This window comes from Ranitomeya variabilis, chromosome 1 (genome assembly GCF_051348905.1).
Source record: "Ranitomeya variabilis isolate aRanVar5 chromosome 1, aRanVar5.hap1, whole genome shotgun sequence".
NCBI classification, from domain to species: domain Eukaryota; kingdom Metazoa; phylum Chordata; class Amphibia; order Anura; family Dendrobatidae; genus Ranitomeya; species Ranitomeya variabilis.
The window spans coordinates 482,215,206-482,237,195 of NC_135232.1; the positions used below are offsets into that span (position 1 = coordinate 482,215,206).

Consider the following 21,990-nt stretch of genomic DNA (forward strand, 5'->3'; position numbering starts at 1 on the left):
TGGATTTCACCTGCGGATTCCTATTGAGGAACAGGTGTAAAACGCTGCGGAATCCGCACAAAGAATTGACATGCTGCGGAAAATACAACGCAGCGTTTCTGCACGGAATTTTCCGCACCATGGGCACAGCGGATTTGGTTTTCCTTAGATGTACATGGTACTGTAAACCTGATGGAAAACTGCTTCGAATTCGCAGCGGCCAATCCGCTGCGGATCCGCTGCCAATCCGCTGCGGATCCGCTGCCAATCCGCTGCGGATCCGCGGCCAATCCGCTGCGGATCCGCTGTCAATCCGCTGCGGATCCGCGGCCAATCCGCTGCGGATCCGCTGCGGATCCGCGGCCAATCCGCTGCGGATCCGCTGCCGATCCGCTGCGGATCCGCGGCCGATCCGCTGCCTATCCGCTGCGGATCCGCTGCCAATCCGCGGCCGATCCGCTGCGGATCCGCTGCCGATCCGCTGCCGATCCGCTGCGGATCCGCTGCGGATCCGCGGCCGATCCGCTGCGGATCCGCGGCCGATCCGCTGCGGATCCGCGGCCGATCCGCTGCGGATCCGCGGCCGATCCGCTCTGTGTGCACATGCCATAACCCTAACCCTACCCGTAACCCTAACCCTACCCCTAACCCTACCCCTAGTTCTAACCCTAGTTCTAACCCTAACCCTAGTGGAAAAAAAAAAAAAAATTCTTTATTTTATTATTGTCCCTATGGGGGTGATAAAAGGGGGGGGGGTTATTTATTATTTTTTTTATTTTGATCGCTGTGATAGAACCTACCACAGCGATCAAAATGTACCTGTAAGGAATCTGCCGGCGGGCATACTGAGCATGCGCCCGCCATTTTCCAAGATGGCGGCGCCCAGCGAGGAGACGGCCGGACACCGGGAGGATCGGTAAGTATGAAGGGGTGGTGGGGGGGTGGATCGGAGCACGGGGGGGGGAACGGAGCACAGGGGGGTGAGTCTGAGCAAGGAGGGAGCGGACAGGAGGACGGGGGAGCCGGCAGGCGGACGGAGGGGACCGGACCCCATAACGGAGGACGGGGGGGGGCGATCGGTGGGCGTGGGGGGGGGCACTTCAGTATTTCCAGCCATGGCCGATGATATTGCAGCATCGGCCATGGCTGGATTGTAATATTTCACCAGTTTTTTAGGTGAAATATTACAAATCGCTCTGATTGGCAGTTTCACTTTCAACAGCCAATCAGAGCGATCGTAGCCACGGGGGGGTGAAGCCACCCCCCCTGGGCTGAAGTACCACTCCCCCTCTCCCTGCAGATCGGGTAAAATAGGAGTTAACCCCTTCACCCAATCTGCAGGGACGCGATCATTCCATGACGCCACATAGGCGTCATGGGTCGGATTGGCACGGGTTTTCATGACGCCTACGTGGCGTCAAAGGTCGGGAAGGGGTTAAATAAAATAGGATCCTTTCATTTTTATTGAAAATATGCAGTGTAAAAAACTCACCAAAAACTCATTGTGTGAATGTAGCCTAATGAGCCTTCATCTGTGCAGTTTCCTTAGAGTTATATAACCAATCTCTCCCTGACTGATATTACAGCAATGAATAATAAAAAAAGCCGCAGCCAAATCCAAGCTCCTGTGGGGTAATGACAACTGCATGTGGTGGGGGGGAGCTCGGTGATAGGAGAGCGTGTGATTCGCATCTTGGGTAGCTTATGGACCCAGAGCTGCTGTACAAATAGAAAAGGCCTGCTATTACTGTAAGGCCTCATTCGGACATCTGTGAATCATGCAAGTATTCGATTTCTGATTTTCACAAATAGAGCAGGTACCCATTAAAATCTATCGTGCTTTTCACTTGTCTGTGCTTTTTCGTGGACTATGTGTCTGCAAAACAATTAGGGTATGTTTCCACGTTCAGTTTTGCTTCAGGCTTTGGTCAGGATTTTATGCAGGTAAAATCCTGACCAAAACTGCACCTGAGGTCACTGGCAGGTCACCTGCGGTGTGCCTGCGTGTTTTGCTCATAGTAGCAACATGCTGCGTTTCGAAAAAACGCACCACGCATGCGTTTTCGCGGCAAAAACGCATGCGTTTTTAAATGCATAGTGGAGTCTGGATTTCATGAAATCCCCTCCACTATGCTGTAACATCTGGACGCTGCGTTTTTGACGCTGCGGAAAAACGCAGCGTCAAAAACGCAGCGTTTCCTGACCGTGGAAACATACCCTGACATAGACCTGTATATTTTTATCCAGATCTTTGATCAACATTCCCACACAAGCCTATGGGTTTAAACAAAATCACGGACAGCACACTGGTGGTATCAGTATATAACCCATGTGCTGCCTTGATGGATAAGAGATGCTCTACAATTGTTTTATTTATATTATTCATATGTGAAAATCACTGATGAAATACTGATGGTAAAAAGTGCCACTGATAAAACTTAGATCATGTTTTTGCGCATGTATAAAGTGACACCTGAGTGAGGCCTCTTGCTAGCAGCAACCTCAGTTCACACTTCTAGTATTTGGTCAGTATTTTACCTCAGTATTTGGACAGTATTTTACCTCAGTATTTGGTCGGTTTTTACCTCAGTATATGGTCAGTATTTTAACTCAGAATTTAGTCAGTATTTTACCTCAGTATTTGGACAGTATTTTGCCTCAGTATTTGGTCAGTTTTTACCTCAGCATTTGGTCAGTATTTTACCTCAGCATTTAGTCAGTATTTACCTCAGTATTTGGACAGTATTTTACCTCAGTATTTAGTCAGTTTTTACCTCAGTATTTGGTCAGTATTTTACCTCAGTATTTGGTCAGTATTTTACCTCAATATCTGTAAGCCAAAACCAGGAGTGGGTGATAAATACAGAAGTGGTGACGTGTTTCTGTTATACTTTTCCTCTGATTGTTCCTCTCCTGGTTACAAATACTGAGGTAAAATACTAAGTAAATACTGAATGTGTGAACAAACTGCTTTGCAAGTGTTTAATTAATTATTATAGTGTTTTATTATTATTTGCAATGCGTGGATATTCTAATATTATAGGTACACTAGATTATCAGCAAAGAATGCCGCAGTTATCAAGTTGGCAGCCTCTATATACGTACACTTTAGGCCTCATTCACACATCGGTGAAAAAATGGTGCTAGTGTCTTCCGTGTGTCCATTTCTACCATCGGTGTGTCATCATTGTTTGACAGGTGTGTCCGTTTTTACTATCAATGTCTCAGGGTATGGTCCGTGTGTACATTTTTACCATCAGTGTGTGGTCCATGCATCTGTTTTTACCATCAGTGTGTCATCAGTGTACGGTCCTTGTGTCCTTTTTTTACCATCAGTATATCATTCGTGTGTCCGTTTTTACCATTAGGATGGTCCGTGTGTCCATTTTTACAATCGGTATGGTAAGTGTGTCCGTTTTTACAATCAGAGTATGGTCCGTGTGTCCATTTTTACCATCAGTGTGTATGGTCCTTCTGTCTCTTTTTTTACCATCAGTGTGTGGTCCATGTGTCTGTTTTTACCATCAGTGTATGGACAGTGTGCCCGCTTTTACCATCAATGTGTGATCCTTCTGTCTGTTTTTACCATCAGTGTGTAGTTCGTGTGTCTGTTTTTACCATCAGAGTGTCATCAGCATATGGTCAGTGTGTCCATTTTTACCATCAGTGTGACATCGGTGTACGGTCAGTGTGTCCATTTTTATCATCAGTGTGTGATCCATGTGTCCGTTTTTATCATCAGTGTGTGGTCCGTGAGTCTGTTTTTACCATCAGCGTGTGGTCCGTGAGTCCGTTTTTACCAGTAGTGTGTGGTCCATGAGTCCATTTTTACCAGTAGTGTGTGGTCCATGAGTCTGTTTTTACCATCAGTGTCATCAGGGTGTGGTCTGTGTGAGTCCATTATTACCATCAGTGTGTGGTCCGTGAGTCCATTTTTACCATCAGTGTGTCATCAGTGTGCCAGTTATTACCATCAGTGTGTCATCAGTGTATGGTCAGTGTACCCGTTTTTACCATCAGTGTGTCATCAGTGTGTGGTCAGTGTACCCGTTTTTACCATCAGGGTGTCAGCTGTGTTTTTCCACAGATGGATAATAAATGACAAAGCTTCTCCTATACTTTGCAATGTGAAATCTGTACAGCAGACATATTGTACACTGACGCAGTCCTTGTGATGTAGGTGTTTTTCATGAACCCATAGACTTGTACTGGTGCTTATCATCTGTGATATCGGAGGAAAATGGACATGTCTCCTTGAGTTTTGCACAGACACATGGTCCGTAAAAATACATGTGCAGCGCCCCCACTGCCGCAGGGCCGAGGGGCACCCGGTACCGGGCCTCTGCATCTCAGTTCTGGGGTTGTCACGGTGGCTAGGCCCGGTCCGTGACCCTGCTGAGGGGCGTCCAGTGAAAGTTGAGAATGTGATGATGTTGTGGTGCAGTGTAGGTCGCGGTGAATAACGAGGACACCAGGTTGCAGTTTTTTTACCTCTTTACTGAAGGCTTCAGGATCCTCAGTCCGGAATACGGTTAACCGGGCTACCTGAGTCCGGCCGGTCCGATGGCACCTCCAGAGTTCCCTTTGCAGGTGGAAATCTGTGCCTACCTTCTAGCGTTTGTGTGTTGTAGTCCTTCCCTGCTGTGCTTACGGGATAGTCCTCACAACTGTTGTGTCTGTTTCTGAAGTTCCCTCACAACTCGATTATGATGTTCTTCTTCGTCCCCCCAGATGATATGGCTAGGACGCACCCGTATGATGGGTGGGCTTGGAGTTCTTCCGGGACCCTAGAGTTGCCCCTCTCCCGATGTTGCCCCCTGTGTCTGCTTAGGTGATTTTGGGTGAGACAGCCCGCCTAGAACTGACTGTCCTGCCATAGGTTTGAAGTAAGGCCTGGAGCTCAATACTTCCTCGGCGTTCCGGCCACCGGCTACGCGCCTCAGTAGGATGTTGCCTCGTCTTACAGCACGACTCCTACTGGTGTTTCTCCTTGTTGCGTTGATCTCGTTTCTCACTCAGCACAATAAACCTCGCTTCTTGTCCTTTCTTGGGGTACCGCCGCGATGAAGTGCAGGCGCGGTCCCGTAATGTTCTTTCTGTTCGCTAGGCCTCTGTCAGGATCCCACCCCTGACAGGGACCCCCCTGAATCTTCCCCTGCAACACCCTCTGCCACAGGATGTTGCCTGGTTCCAACCCAGTCAGCTTCTCTCTAACTTCCTATCTAACCCCCAGTTTTACCAGATTGTGAGGAGTGGCCTAATACATAGCACCCTTAGCTCCCCCTGGAGGCCAGACTGTGAAGTGTATTGGTGTCTGTGATACCTGGTCAGGTGAACTCCTTCAGTGCCATCAGACGTACCATAGCCCCCCTTAGCGGCGGAGCATCAGTACTGCAACGACCAGGACTCTGGGGCACTGCACATGGACATGTGAACAGCAGCATAGATTCTAATGGATATATGTTCTGTCCATGAAAAAAGCAGATCCAACACGTGCATGCGACACTGATATCCGCATGAGGCCTTAGATACAGGTTGGCCTAATTCCTGTCCAGCCAGCAATAATTCCTTCCCACCGCATGCGCTTGGCCGAGCAGTGCATGTTTATGGGGGAATTGTACTATAGGGTCAGTTTACGCTGAGTAAAAAAGCACAGTGGGCAGGAGCTTTCTATAAGTCCCATTCACTTTGCTGGAACTGTAGAGACGCAGAGAAACTACGCAACATCAAAAACTCATGGTGGGAATGTAGCCCAAGGCTGTGTTTCCACAATGAGTGTCTCATGTTACAGAGTACTTGCATTTTTCCACTGCCTAAATATACACCGACACACCCAGCATTAGGCTACTTTCACACTAGCGTCGGGAACAACCCGTCGCTGTGCGTCGGGCCAACGTTCCCGACGCTAGCGTGGTCTCCGCCGCACAACGGGGGCAGCGGATGCATTTTTCCCACGCATCCGCTGCCCCATTGTGAGGTGCGGGGAAGTGCGGGGAGGTGGGGGCGGAGTTCCGGCCGCGCATGCGCGGTCGGAAAAAGCGGACCGTCGGGAGCAAAAAACGTTACATGTAACGTTTTTTTTCCCGACGGTCCGCTACCACACGCCCAAGCGTCGCAAAACGGACGCAACGTTTTGCAATGCGTCGCAAATGCGTCACTAATGTTAGTCTATGACGAAAAAATGTATCCAGCAAGAACTTTTGCTGGATGCGTATTTTCGGCAAAACGACGCATTTGCGACGTATTGCAGTTAACGCTAGTGTGAAAGTAGCCTTAGTGTCAGCACTTCCATGGATGTTTCGTTGGACACTGAGCGCCTGCTTTTTTCTGACGGTGTTGAGGCACATCATAGGTCACGCACCATTACTGTGAGAGAGCAGGAACAGATGACAAGAGCCAGTTATTTCCTGCTACTCCACATTGTAGTTCTAAGGCTATGTACACACGTAGCAGATTACTCTATGGATTTTTCCGAACTGATTTTGGTAAATCCGCAGGTAATCCGCACTGCGGATTTCCTGCGGAATTATCGCGGATTTACCTTGACTTTTTTGCGGATTTTGTGCGGATTTCACCTGCGGTTTTACACCTGCGGATTCCTATTATGGAGCATGTGCACTGCGGATTTTGTTTTCCATAGGTTTACATGGTACTGTACAACTCATGGAAAACAGCTGCGAATCAGCAGGGCCAATACACTGCGGATCCGCAGAAAAATCTGCAATGTGTGCACATAGCCTAAGGGGTCTAGGCCTGAAGACAAAATCAGACTACATTTGCACATTTATACATTTGTTTCATTAGTGGGCACTACGGAAGGAAGGTGTGAGGGGCTTTGATGTGATGGATACTGTAGTGGGTGGGCACATAAAACCAATGGGAGCTGTGAGGCGTGTGAAGCCAGCTCAATAAATCATGGGCAGCCAGTGTCGTCTTCTGCACCGGAAGATGCACAATCTGGAAGTAACTGATGCAGACAGACTTGCTGCAGTAGATTTGAAGAACTCAGGGGGAGTTAAAAAATAGGAAAAAAAGATATCTGGGAATTATGGGGGGGTTAAAGAGAATTTCCAGCAGACTGACACTAAATAAACTGCATATATTATTAAATGGGTTTTTCTGTTTTCAAACTTTCTTCGGAGCGTAGGCTTGCGCTAGCTAAAAATAATAAAATCCGAATTATTCACCCTGCCCAGGCCCCGTTATGTCTTTCTGCTACTGCTCTAGTCAGGCTGCAGTTGTGACGTCATGAATAGAGCACACGTCACCACTGCAGTCAATCACAGGGCTTGGCTGCTATGCTGATATAGAATACATAAGCTGCTGAGCCCAGTGTTTGGCTGCAGTGGTCAAGTGTGCAGTAGTCATGACATCAGCAACGACTGGGGCAGTAGGAAAGCATTGCTGGACCAGCGGAGGGTGAATAATGTGAGAAATTAGCATATTATCAGTCTGAACTCATAAATTGCTCATTTTAATATTAGAATTATACTGCCACCCTGACATGGAATTTTTGAGTAAGTACACCTGCCTCACCAGGTCTAAAGTAAATAAATACATATCTATTTACTAATATATACAATATTGTAAAATGTGGTAAAATATACACAACATAAGTAAGACATGTAGTTTTTAAAGTTTGAAAACCATCTTGGAAAGCCCCTTAGAGATCAAAATTTTCAGGCAAGATTTGTCCATCACGTCTGACCCTTTACCCTGACATCTGCCATTGTGAGGGCATGAACCAGCCCTACACCTGGAGGTGTCTAGACTCCCCTTTTTGGCTGTCTGAAATCTTTAGTTATTGGCCTGCTTAAGCAAAGGCCATATTTACCAATAATGGTTAAAATTCCAGTTTACTGCAAAACATCATTAACCATTAAAAACAATCCACCTTAATTCTGTATGAATTTTACTATCCTGCGTTCTTATTTTGCAAAATGTTTCTGTTGGCAACACTGTCTTTTGTTGGTCTTTTTTTTTGTATTTTTGCATAAAAAATGTTGAAACATTCAAATGAATTACTGCTTGTTGGTAAACAAGACAAACAGAGATGGCTAAAGAACTGGTGCATTTCCCTAGGCTCTGATTAGTTATCTGTGCAGTGATTTGTAATCACTTCCTGTTATATTAACTCTAGTAGAGCGCAAGAAGGAAAAAACAGAGGCTGCATGGAATTCTTTTATCTGGTGCCTTGCCTACCTTGACCTTCACATTACAGTTTGGTATGAACTCCCCCTAATGTCTGCTGTGGGAATTGCATGTCACAATGACTACCTCTGTGACAAGACTTGTAGCCTTGGGGTCTAGAAGGCACATTGCAGCTGAAATTAAACCACATACCCCAAACACATTGGCAATAAGATCAACAGTATCATCCATAATCTCTGCACTTTACCTACAGTATAGAGTATATGAAAAACACAAGCATAGCAACAGATTAGAAAGGCCAGTGGCGATTTTTCTTCACTTCAGCCCCTTCATGTTGTCATGTTGGTGCATGTGTGTTTCTAAATATCCATCTTTATCTAGCAATCTATCTATCTATCTATCCATCCATCTATCCAATAAAGCTATATAAACAAAAAGTGGGATTAATTTAATTGAAAAGGGTAAAGATTTTGAAACATAGAATATTTATTATAATTTTGAAATATATTGTCAAGATATGTATGTATACAGACATATATTAAATATGGTGTGTGTGTGTGTGTGTGTGTGTGTGTGTGTGTGTGTGTGTGTGTGTGTGTGTGTGTGTATGTATATATATATATATATATATATATATATATATATATATTGCCCACATGGTGAAATACAAAATAAAAAATTAGTATGACTATTTTTGTTATATTTATTACATTTATTTTTCTATTACTGTTTCAATAAGAATATGACAATTCATTGTCTTACAGAAGACCTTTACAATACTACTGCCAAACTTACCTGTTTACAGTTATAAAGCCAATTACTGTTTGAAGTTGATACAGGAAAGATATATATCTTGGTACTGTGTTAGCCAGTAGATAGAAAAATATTTAGAATTAAGAGTCCTCAGTGGTTGATACCTTTCATGGCTAACTGAAAAGAAGCCTTATGAAGAGACCTGTGTAGTCTCGAAAGCTTGCAATTTGTTACCATCTTTTCAGTTAGCCATTAAAAGGTATCAACCACTGAGGACTCTCAATTCTAAATATTTAAAGTTGTGAATTCCTAATCTATTTGTCATCAGTCTTTTGATTTGAGAATATACATGTTTGCATAACTCATTAAATGCTGGGATAATATTGAGAATAGACATTACTAATACTGGATTCAGAATGTTCAGTATCTCTAAATATAGAGACAGAAATAGTTCAGGAGTCTTTTTTTGTCTGTTTAACTAATATAAAGTGATTTTGAGACTATTATCTTGCAGAATCTGCTCTTACAGCTCATTATGTTGTGCATATAACCTACAATAACTGCTCTCATAAATGACATTACAACAAATATATGTATAAACTGTGGAATAGGAGAATAGCATACTGAACACACGTGCTTGCTGGAAGCTTTCCGGCTTCTCCACTATTGGTCTAAGAGAAGGATTTTGACCTAAAGCTTGTCACCAAAAATGAATCTTTAGTACTTTTATCCTGTTGGTTTTACTATGAAACATTAAACTTTCCTATAAAGAATCAGCAACAAAAGGGTTTTATTAGTTCAAAGGCGGAGTTACAAAATAATAATATGTTTATGGAGTGTATAGAGGTCATGCATAGAGGTTATGTGTAGAGCTGGTGGCCATGAAGCACAGTCCGAATCACCAGCTTTTGGCCTCAGTGTTAATCGCTGATGAAGTGCCCACGCTGTGCCACTCGTGGATCAATAGCAGCACAGGGGAGAGGCGCAGCTATCAGGACATTATTATGGCAAGAGTCTAAGAGGAAGTGTAAGAACTCGTGTGTTACCAGATGAGTCACTAGTGCCTCTGGGGTGATACAGGCAGCTCTGTTTCCTGCAAGGTGCACAGCTAAAAAAAGGCTAATAGCACAGGGGGTTCACACTGCTATTTACTGTCTGTGGGTGGAAACAGGAAACGAGGTGCAAATGCTAAAGTAGGGGGAAATATAGGTGGTTATAAAGAGAGGCGTTGTTTGTGTACATGTATACATTTATTACAATGTGCATATACAAATAATATATATATATATATACATATATATATTTATCTGTCCACCCAGATATATATACGCACGCATAAATGCATATATACACATATACATATGGATGTGTGTGTCACAAACATATATATATATATATATATATATATATATATATATATATGTATCGAGTGATATAGGAATTATATATGCGTGTTTATATGTATATATATACTTTAAAATAAATAATAATAATAATACTTCTAAATAAATATATGCATATATGTGCACCGCATGAGATAGGAATGATATGTATATGTGATGTGTAAATGTATGTGTGTGTGTGTGTATTTATATATATATATATATATATATATATATGTTCACAAATTACATATATAGATGTTCAGATATTCACATATATAATTTGTATCTCATTCGATGCACAACCTCATGTCCTCCAGAAATTCAGCTGAACTGCATCTGTATATGTGTCAGCGTATGTAATAATCCTAACATAAAATATGATAGATAGATAGATAGATAGATAGATAGATAGATAGATAGATAGATAGATAGATAGATAGATGCGTTACTTTATTAGCAAGCTCTTACTGCCTGCTGGATTATTGCTCAATTTATATATTTTAATATGCGATCGATTTGTTTGGATACCTCGTAAGATACTTTGTTTATAATGTTACATATATATATATATATATATATATATATATATATATATATATATATATATATATATATATATATATATATATATACGTAGTATGGTGATGGTATCTGTATAGAACAGAAGGAGGGAAGCTTGGTAATTGGTCCTGTGTAGAAATAATCATTTTCCTTTCTGATATTACTAATCCTGCAGGCGCCATACCTATGTGCTGCTGTTGTAAACTAACAAGCTCAGTGATGGACTTACATATATATGCATTCATTTGGAGACTAATCGGGAACACTGGAATTCGTAGTAAACGCTTTCTATCAATGAATGATTATTAAAAGGAGTTTTAGAGTATTTTTGAGAAGGCTAGAGTGTGTGATATCTGGCTAGTTTTTGCTTGTTATTTTTCTTGTGTTCCTTGAATTAAAATAAAAACCAAAGCTTATATAATTTTGTATTTAGAAAGGGTCAATATTTACGTTTTAAAATGGAAAACGCTACAAATCAGATGATATATTTTCACTGCAACCACAATAATCCAATGTTATTCACCCCAAAACAGATAGTGTGAAAACGGAAGAAATATTTCTGCAATTGTATGTATGTATATACACACACATATATATATATATAACAGAAAGAAATATATGTATCTGTGTATCTTATGTATCTAGATAGATACATTTCTTTATTCCTTTCTTCTTTTTAGTTTAATATAATATCATGCACAGTATAACTTACTGAATAGATTGCCTGTGTATACTGCACATATAAAATATATGAATATTGTACAATGTAGGGAACATCTGAATATTTAGGCGTTGCTCTCATCGTGTGTGACGGCTATAGCTTTAAAATCCACATAAAACTATTAGTGGCGGCTGTAAAGACAGCCCATGTGTATTTGATTCACTTAGATGTCTTGGCTGCGTACGATTTTCTAGTACTTGGTATCATGGGGATTTATTGTATAGTGAAGAAAAGGATAAAATGTATTGAAGTTTTGCACGCTTGGTTTGGGTCTTAGATTGCGAGGCACTTATTGGAAATTCACCATAGCAGCAGAGAACATTTGGGATTATGCAGTGTGGAGGTAACTACAGAGATTTCCTCCGGAGATGGGATGGTCTTTAGCCTATTCCTATCCTGGAACATGCAATCTAGGATTATATGTGTGTGCAAGTACGTGGGGATATATGTATATGTATGTGTGTATACACAGTGGTATTAGTAGTCTAATATAATGCTGCAGCTTGTATGTGTCTAATAGGTAACCATTATATATATACCCACGTACTTGCACACATATATTATATGTATACACACATATACATGAACAAGAATACATACACATATATACATAGACAAGTATAAACACACATATATATATATACATATACACATACACATACACACACAAGTATATATACACACATAAACACATATATAGACATATACAACTATACACACACCCATATATTCATGTACAAGTATACACAAACATATACAAGTGTATACACATACATATATACATACACACAAACAAGTATACACACATATATACATATACAAGTATATATGCACACACACATATATATATACACATATACAACTATACACACACACATATATAAGTATACACAAACATATACAAGTATATACACACAAACAAGTATACACACACATATATACATATACAAGTTTATACACACACACACATATATATATATACATATACAAGCATACACACATCCATATATACATATACAAGTATACATACGCACACATACACACTTATATATATATATATACAACAAGTATATACACACACACACATATATACATATACAAGTTTATACACACACAAATATATACATATACAAGTATATACACACATATACAAATTTATATGCACAAATATACACATACAAGTATACACACACATATATACATATACAAGTTTATACACACACATAAATATATACATATACAAGTATACACACACATATATACATATACAAGTTTATACACACACACACACACACATATATATATACATATACAAGTATGCACACATCCATATATACATATACAAGTATACATACGCACACATACACACTTATATATATATACAACAAATATATACACACACACATATATACATATACTAGTTTATACACACATAAATATATACATATACAAGTATACACACATACATGTATACATATACAAGTATACACACACATATACAAATTTATATACACAAATATACACATACAAGTATACACACACATATATACATATACAAGTTTATACACACACATAAATATATACATATACAAGTATACACACACATATATACATATACAAGTTTATACACACACACACACACACACACACATATATATATATATACATATACAAGTATGCACACATCCATATATACATATACAAGTATACATACGCACACATACACACTTATATATATACAACAAGTATATACACACACACATATATACATATACAAGTTTATACACACAAATAAATACATATACAAGTATACACACATACATATATACATATACAAGTATACACACACATATACAAATTTATATACACAAATATACACATACAAGTATACACACACATATATACATATACAAGTTTATACACACACATAAATATATACATATACAAGTTTATACACACACATAAATATATACATATACAAGTATACACACACATATAAATTTATACACACACACACACAAGTATACACACATACACACACACACACATATATAATACATTACAAGTATATACACACACATAAATATATATACATATACAAGTATACACACACATCTATACATATACAAGAGCACACACACATATATAAATTTACACACACACTCATATATAAACACGCGTAGTTATAATATAAAGCTATGTATCAGTGCTGTATAATTTCCACATAGCAGCACAGAAAAGCGATGGCTTCGGAGGCCAGTGTACACACACAGTGCCGGCACAGATGTGCTGGTTAACCCCTGATTAGCAGCGGCAGGGTGAGATCACGTGGGCAGGTGTTCGCTGTGCTCTTGGCGGCAGATCCTCCCCGATCCCGTCCCCGCAGGTCTCCCATTACTTCCCACATGGATCGGTAAGGGCTTGCGCTCTGCTACACTCACTTCTCCTCTCTTCCAGTAGTTTGTCAATGAACGTGACGTCAGGCACGCTGCCCATTGGTTCTTCTTATTCGCACGCCGAGAGCCAATAGAAATTCATTAGCCTCACGCCCTCTGTAATTGTCCAATCGAAGGTAAGCGCCGCCCACATTTCGCTTTAGTGAATGACAGCTGTGGGGTGATTGACGTGGCTCCTCGCAGCAGGCCCCGCCCCCCGCCGGCTCAGCTTAGCCCCGAGCGCTGTCCACTTGAAACAGGTCCTGAAAGGCGCCGCACACAAGACAGTGCTGATCTGGAGGAGCAGCCGCCGCTACAGCAGAGAGACTACTGCACGGCGCATACCTCCACCACTGTCCTAGCGACGCCTGGGCTCACCGGGACTTTTCACCAGCCAAAGTGACTGCCACAGTTGGGGCGACTTTCCGGCGCCCGAGGACCGATCGATGATCTACAAGCTGCTGGCCAGGAAACTTTTCCTGAGCTCTTCCTGCGCCCCGTGGACCCCCGTGCCTGGGGCTGGAGGGTTTCCCTGCATGTGATTGATGTGATCTCTGGCAGCCTGCTATGAGAGCCGGGGAGGTGGCAGGCCAGTCACTGTGTGCCCGCATGTGACTGGATGGACAGGCATAGGCAGGCTTGTGTGCAGCGGATTGTACAGTGAGTGGGGTCGGAGCCATAGTCCAGAGATCCCCCCGAGCACACTGCAGACTACAGCCCATGTGGCCGAGCAGTCACTGAGCCCCCTGCCAGCCTGCTCTGGGGTCTGCCCTGAGGGGCCCACTGCACTGGAGCCCGAGCATTAGTAAGGAGATTGCTACAGGCACCCGGATCGCTTCCATGGAAATACACTGTAAGCACGACCCGTTTGCAGCAATGCATAGTAAGTAGGCTGCTCGTTCACTTCTGAGTCCCCGGCTCCGCACTGCTGCCTCCAGCTGGGGGGTCGCGCACAACTCACAGCTCCCACCTCTACTCACCAATGGGGAAATCATTGTATTTTATGGATGGAAAAAATATGTATTATTCAGGTATTATTATTATTATGTCTATTGTAATATGTGATATGTGGTAGGAACCCATAACTATTATTGCAGTACCTTTGTACGGATGGGGTGTGCAAGTATTTGGGTATGTACCACCTCTGCAAACAATGGCGGTTTTATAGTTCACTGCCCATTAATTGTATTTAGCAGTTATTCTAGTCAGCTACATTAATATCTTCATCATTGTGCAGCACAGGCACATTTATTCCGCATTTCCAGTAATGCTGTCAGTGACTTAACTGCTCAGGCACAGCGAATAAAGTGTTAAGCAAACCATGTGCATTCTGTGTATATAGGGATGTAGCTATATACCTGCTCACAAGTTGGTTTTTAACACGTCCGAAATAATATAAGCAGTACTGCAGTGTTATATGTAAACTAAACCTCTTTTTTTCAACAGTTACTTCAAAATACTGCCTATGAAAATACATATATATATATGTGTGTGTGCGTGTATTTATGTGTGTGTATTTATGTGTATGTATATATATGTGTGTGTGTGCGTGTATTTATGTGTGTGTGTGTGTGTGTGTATATATATATATATATATATGTTTGTGTGTGTATATATATATGTATATGTTTGTGTGTATATATATGTTTGTGTGTGTATATATACAGTATATGTTTGTGTGTATATATATATATATGCGTGTGTGTATGTTTGTGTGTGTGTGTATATACATATATGTTTGTGTGTATGTGTGTATATATGTATGTTTGTGTGTATATATATGTTTATGTGTATATATATATATGTTTGTGTGTGTGTGTATATATATATGTGTGTGTGTATGTTTGTGTGTATATATATGTTTTTGTGTATATATGTGTGTGTGTTTGTGTGTATATATATGTTTGTGTGTGTGTATATATATATGTTTGTGTGTGTGTGTATATATATATATATATGTGTGTGTATATATATGTTTGTGTGTGTATATACAGTATATGTTTGTGTATATGTGTGTGTGTGTGTGTGTATATATACATATATGTTTGTGTGTATGTGTGTATATATGTGTGTATGTTTGTGTGTATATATATGTTTGTGTGTGTGTGTATATGTGTGTGTATATATAAAAAAAATATATATATAAATATATCTGAATACATAGACACACATATCTATCTATCTCTCTATCTATCTCAGTTAGTTTGTCCCAATTGTTCCTTATATTAATTCCTTTATCTAAATAATTTCCCCTTCCTCGTGTAATGCTCAGGTTAGGCATCCACTTAGAATATTATTCATTTTTTATTGAAATAGGGTAATGAGAAAACCCAGTAACATCTGAGCTGTATGGTGTTGTGTTGGAGCAGAGGTGAGCCTCATCTTTGCTGGTTTCCCCAGTCTGCGCTGTCCCTGTGCCCGGCAGGAGTGTGCAGAGTGAGGCAGCCGGCTCAGTGAGGCAGCCGGCTATGGGGGAGGCAGCCGGCTATGGGGGAGGCATGCTCCACGTGTACAGACACGGCTCCGTCCCGGCTGCGGCTTGTGTGCGTGCTGTGGCCCCAGGAAGCTGTGCTCAGTGGCCGTGGCCGGGATGGCAGACTGGAGAATCACTCAGGCAGCCCCCCCAGCTCATCCCTGCGCCTCCTGTTTACATGGCCGCGCTGTCCTGCAAACATTGCTGATCCCTCTGCCTGGAGAGCACATCGCTACTTGTCGTTTCCTCTGGGCTGGTAAAAAATGAAAAATAAAAATACATAAAATGACGAATTTCCACCTTAATTTTTAACAAAGCAGAAATGAGTGGAACAATTGTAGCTACCGATATTTCTATGTAAAACTAAATATCACCAGTCCTTGCTCGATAAAATCCCACCTTTGACGTGAGGACACTATTATGGGCCAACTTCCATATTAACTAGTCAAAGCACATGGCTATAGTGTCACATTAGATTGTGCATGTAGTGTAGGTGAGTATTCCACTATTACTGGATGTGATGTAAGGGCAGCCTGCAGACTGAAGGAGATGGAGCTGATAGAAGCAATTAGGCTGGACATATTCCCTGATACCCACCTAGGGGCAAAGGCACAACCCCAGCCGACCTGGGAATGTGTCCATCTACTAGAGCTAGGCAATGGTGTCCATGTATACTGCAGGCATGGTGCCCATAGTGCAGGGTTAGGAGTACGGATCCTTGTGTGGGGGGCTGTATTATACACAGAGGGGAAACCCGGGCTATGCCTTATTAGAAAGAGATACATCAACATTTACTGCCTCTTGCTCAGTGGCACATGAAGAGCCCCCTCCTTTGTAGTCATCTGCTCCATACTGCACATTGCTAACTACCTACAGTGTTTCTATATTGCATAGACAGGCAGATATTGCTGCACACTGGGTACTATTAATTGTGTATAGAATTCATGGAATTTTCTATCTAGTATCAAAGGACAAAAATGTTCTGCATTTTTCATAAACGGATTCCATAGCCCCTTTATTATATATACATATATATATATACATATATATATATATATATATATATATATAATATAATATTATATATATAATATAATATATAATGATATTATATACTTATATATCCAAAATATCATATAATATATATATATATATATATATATATATATATATATATATATATACACACACACACACACATATATATATGTGTGTATTAGTTAGTAAATATTTTCTAATTATTGCTGTTATTATTACTCCAGTACTAAGCATACTATAGTATGAGCTTACTTTGGATTTTAGTAAAACTAATTAATTAGGCTATTCTTCAAGTTGGAGTTATAAAACTATATAACTGACCATACTTTGCTTATACTAGTCAAATATATATATACAGTATGTAATTAGCGCACAGAGAGCTGAAAAGACTCTCTAATGGAAGTTTGTGACTGGCTCAAACAAGTAAAAATGTTGTATATTATAATATTTTTTATTTAGGGAAAAATGATGTAGTGCTGTAAGTTTAGGAAGACAATGATTTCTGCATGAAGAAGTGGCATTTTAATGCGGCTAACATTTCCCTGGCAGAGAGTAAATGGGCACTGAGGACAAGGTCCTGCACAGTAAATGAATGATTTCAGTTTGTTGTCCAGTGTACCTGTCCACTATATAAACAAATCCCATATTATAGCATTTACCATGTGTACCATGCTACGTATTAACATCACATAATTACTTAATGTCTCCAGGCAGATTATTATTTTTTTGGAATCTTTAAATAAAAAAAACCCAAAAACTAATGAACTACTGAATTCATTTTTAATAAGGCATGAATTAAATATCAAAACTGTTATGAAGTATGATAATTAGTAGGATATCACTTGAGTTTGCTTTTTAAAATACATGTTTAATATATGTAGTTTTTATTTAAGCAAAGACAGTGTTTTGTGTTTCACAGTCAACAGATAAACCCCATATTAAATGATCCTCCTCCTTGAGGACGGAACCAATCACTGGCAGACAAAGGGTCTCACATTTGATTTGTGCCCTCTACCACAACCGGGCACATCCCAGCAGCTGTCACTGTTGTTTATACATTCGCTTTAGATTTCACTTCTAGTATATTAATCAAAATCTCTCTACTGTATCCAGCAGAGCAATTGCCACAGTGGAGGGCCTTCTCGTGGAAATATTGATTTTTACTTAATCACTTGATCACATAACCCCTTGCATCTTTATTATTTGTCAATTTCAGTCATACATTAAGACTTTGACTATTTAGATGATTTATTGTGCAGTCAAAAAGTGACGGTTGCTTAGGTTCCCTGTAGACTTCTGCTCAGACCCCAACATAGTGTTACAATCAGAAGCTATTGCGCAATAGTCCAAAATGACTTCTTTGATGAGAAAACTTACTATTCTGTTGGAAATGTATTACAATTTTAAATGTGTGCCCTGATTTAGCAAGTATTTAGAATTGCTACCTTCGAGATGAAGAAACAGATCTCATATTAATACATCATCACAACGAGTTAGATAATATATGCAGCTTATACTAGAAATAATATTAAATGAATTGTGATTAAAAAAATGCAACTAGATTTCAAAGAAAGTCGCAAATGACAAAAATAGTAAAGAAGCAAACTGATTTTAGAATTGAATTAAATATATGGTACAGACAGAAAAATCCCTGTTACTTTATGGACAAGCTGTACTGCACTGGTCATACATACAGTACATTGGGCTGTAAATACTATACTAAAATAAATACTGTTATTTCAATAAATCATGGAATCCTATATAATAAAACCCACAGCATAGTCTTATTTTCACACAACAATGCACCCATTGGCTATTCTCTAGGGCAAGACATAGAGCAGGACAAAAGGGAGCAGAAGCTAATGTCCTCAGCTTCTGATGGACCACCTGCACCAGAATGTGTCCTGGTCCCTCACAAATAGATGACACATTTACCCCCATGATAAGGTTTGATTTTAAAACTACACTAATTAAGGCAGAATGTCTAAGGCCATAGCTGGTCGTGGATGGTCTACCCCCCTCCTCCGTATTTCAGCCCTTGGCCTTGTCCTTATTTCAAAAACAGCTATTTAAATGGCCACTATGCTGATTGAGTTCCTGTTTAATAGAAACTCTCAATGGTTTTGCATAAAATACGCTTCAATATTGAATCAACTCTAAATGCTATTAATCACACTTGATTAGTTTGTTTTAATGTGATTCACTGTGCAACATAGGTGAACCTTACATGATTAACGGTTACAGATAATATCTTTCCCCAGCTGGGTCACTGTCTCATACTATACAATCTGCTGTGTGGCTCAGTGTGCATGTCATGTTAAAGGTACAGACCTGCTTTCCCAGGGCAGATATTATTAGGATTAGCATGTATAGCTAAACTTATCTAGAAAATCTTATTTTATATCTTTTCTTTTATATCTTTTTTTTCTTTAAATCAGAAAGAGCTTGGACTCTAATTAGGCAAATGACTGGAAATAAACAGCAGTAAATGCAGAATATTTCAAATTAAAACATTGTCTAACAGATTATAAGTATTGATATAATGTTAGGTAGAAATGGCCGAACAAACATTGAGTAATAAAAAGCAAAATTAATAATAGAAATAGGACGCTTGATAATTAGCATCTATTTATACAGCGCCAACATCTTGGCACTAAATAAAATAGGTGTGAGAACATAAAAACTCAAGAAAAAATAGTTCAAATATAAAGAATAGAAAATCATGGGGTCTCTCTCAAAGTATAGACCCCATAATCACTGCTCTGTCTGTATAATATACCAGTTCTATGCAGACAATAATATAAAAAAAAGATAAGAGCCTTCATAAAATAATAAAGAAAAAATAGATGAAATTTAGTGTTTAGGTTTCTCTGATATTGTTAGTATATTAAGTATACCCCCCAAGCTGCTGAGCGAGTGCACTGCCATCAAGGCCAAATAGTTCAGTAGTTCGAAAATTGCCACAGTGCTGATATGGCCATATTTATGTTTGCAATGGTTTGCAGTTTTTGTTACATATAGATAACCTTACTACACTAAATATTCTATTCAGGTTATTTTATGTTCTGAGGAAACTTCCTTTATGTTGAGTATTATTAGTAGTTAGTTATTTTATTTTCGAATAGTATTTAGAAGGCCATATCATCGGTGTCTTTGCATTTTTGCATATTGTTCTTATCATTCCGTAAGCATAGACTTGAAATAGCAACTCCAGGTGACAAAGTCATCCTTACCTATAACGTCTCCAAATGTAAAGAGCTAGCAATTTATAACGAATATATATATACACTGTATATACTGTATATAACGGAGGCAGCATGTGCTTCAGTAAAACTTAGAAAAATATTTATTCCATGTCAAAGGTACGTGAAGTTTCAGCTCTATCACTTGAGAAAGGCTCAGTGTTAGAGCCGAAATATTGCTTACCTTAGCCATAGAATAAATATGTTACTAACTTTTACTGAATGACTTGCTGGCTCCATTTTTACCACTTGTATTTTCGGATTTGATTACCAGTGAATCTGAAAATCTTCACTCACATTGTTGGGCTGTTGCAGGTATGTTGTCCTGTTTGATGTATATATATATATATATATATATATATATATATATATATATATATATATATATATATGCTCACATTTGGAGCTAAAATGTTGCTATAAGCCCTTATGGGTTATTGAATCATCTTTATAATTTTCTAAAGGGGAGGGCTGTCTTCATTTTTTTCCATTATATTGAGGATTGGTATATGCCTGGAAGACATGGCACCTGTGTACTGTTTACTGCTTGCTAGTGCATATATATATATATATATATATATATATATATATATATATATATATTATACACATGCATGCAAGTCTATCTATATACAATATATTTATATTTTTACATGTACTTATGTTTTTATACATAACATAGCAGAACAATTTTCACTCTTGGAAGTAACCTAGAATACAGCACTCTGATTATCCAAAAAACACAAAATGGAGGCAGCACTTAAAGAGTTCAGGTGAAGAAGTGTGGAGTTTTATAGATCGATTTAGGTGCAACAGTTCAAGGTTCCCAACTGAAGCCTTTTTAAGCAACCTGCAAACTCTCAACTAAAGCTGAGATATTGTACCTAGACGAACGGGGAATAAAACTCCACATTTTTTTCACTTCGTCCTTGTGACTACTGCCTCCATCATGTGTATGGACTATTATATATATATTCCGTGTGTGAGTTTTTTTTTAAAATTCTGTAGAAGTATGTTTGTCAAGTATAACCCTGTTTCTACTGTATCCCAGGCCTGTTTGGCACTGAAAGGATTAAATTATGGTTTTCTAAGGTCCCCACCTAGTTGACACCAGTGTTTGAGAGGTAATGAAGCTAAGTAGAAATTAATGATGTAAGCTGAATTTAAAACACTATGAATAAAGACTTACAGCTCATTATTATTGACTTTTTAACAAAGGCTTGTGTCACTTGTATCCCAAACGACATTTCAC

At 39.5% G+C, this 21,990-nt stretch overlaps 1 protein-coding gene across 3 annotated transcripts in view; it reads left to right on the plus strand.

The window, feature by feature from the left end:
• PAX5 (paired box 5) overlaps positions 1–21,990 on the plus strand; it is a 534,721-nt gene that overhangs the window by 28,427 nt on the left and 484,304 nt on the right. The window contains exon 1 of one of the 3 annotated variants that reach the window (XM_077251651.1): positions 14,235–14,868. The exons of the other annotated variants lie outside the window; for them this stretch is intronic. Within the exon in view, the coding sequence (XP_077107766.1) occupies positions 14,826–14,868 (43 nt within the window). The 5' untranslated portion in view covers positions 14,235–14,825. Of the gene's footprint in view, positions 1–14,234; positions 14,869–21,990 lie in introns of those variants that run through there. 3 annotated transcript variants of the gene reach the window in all.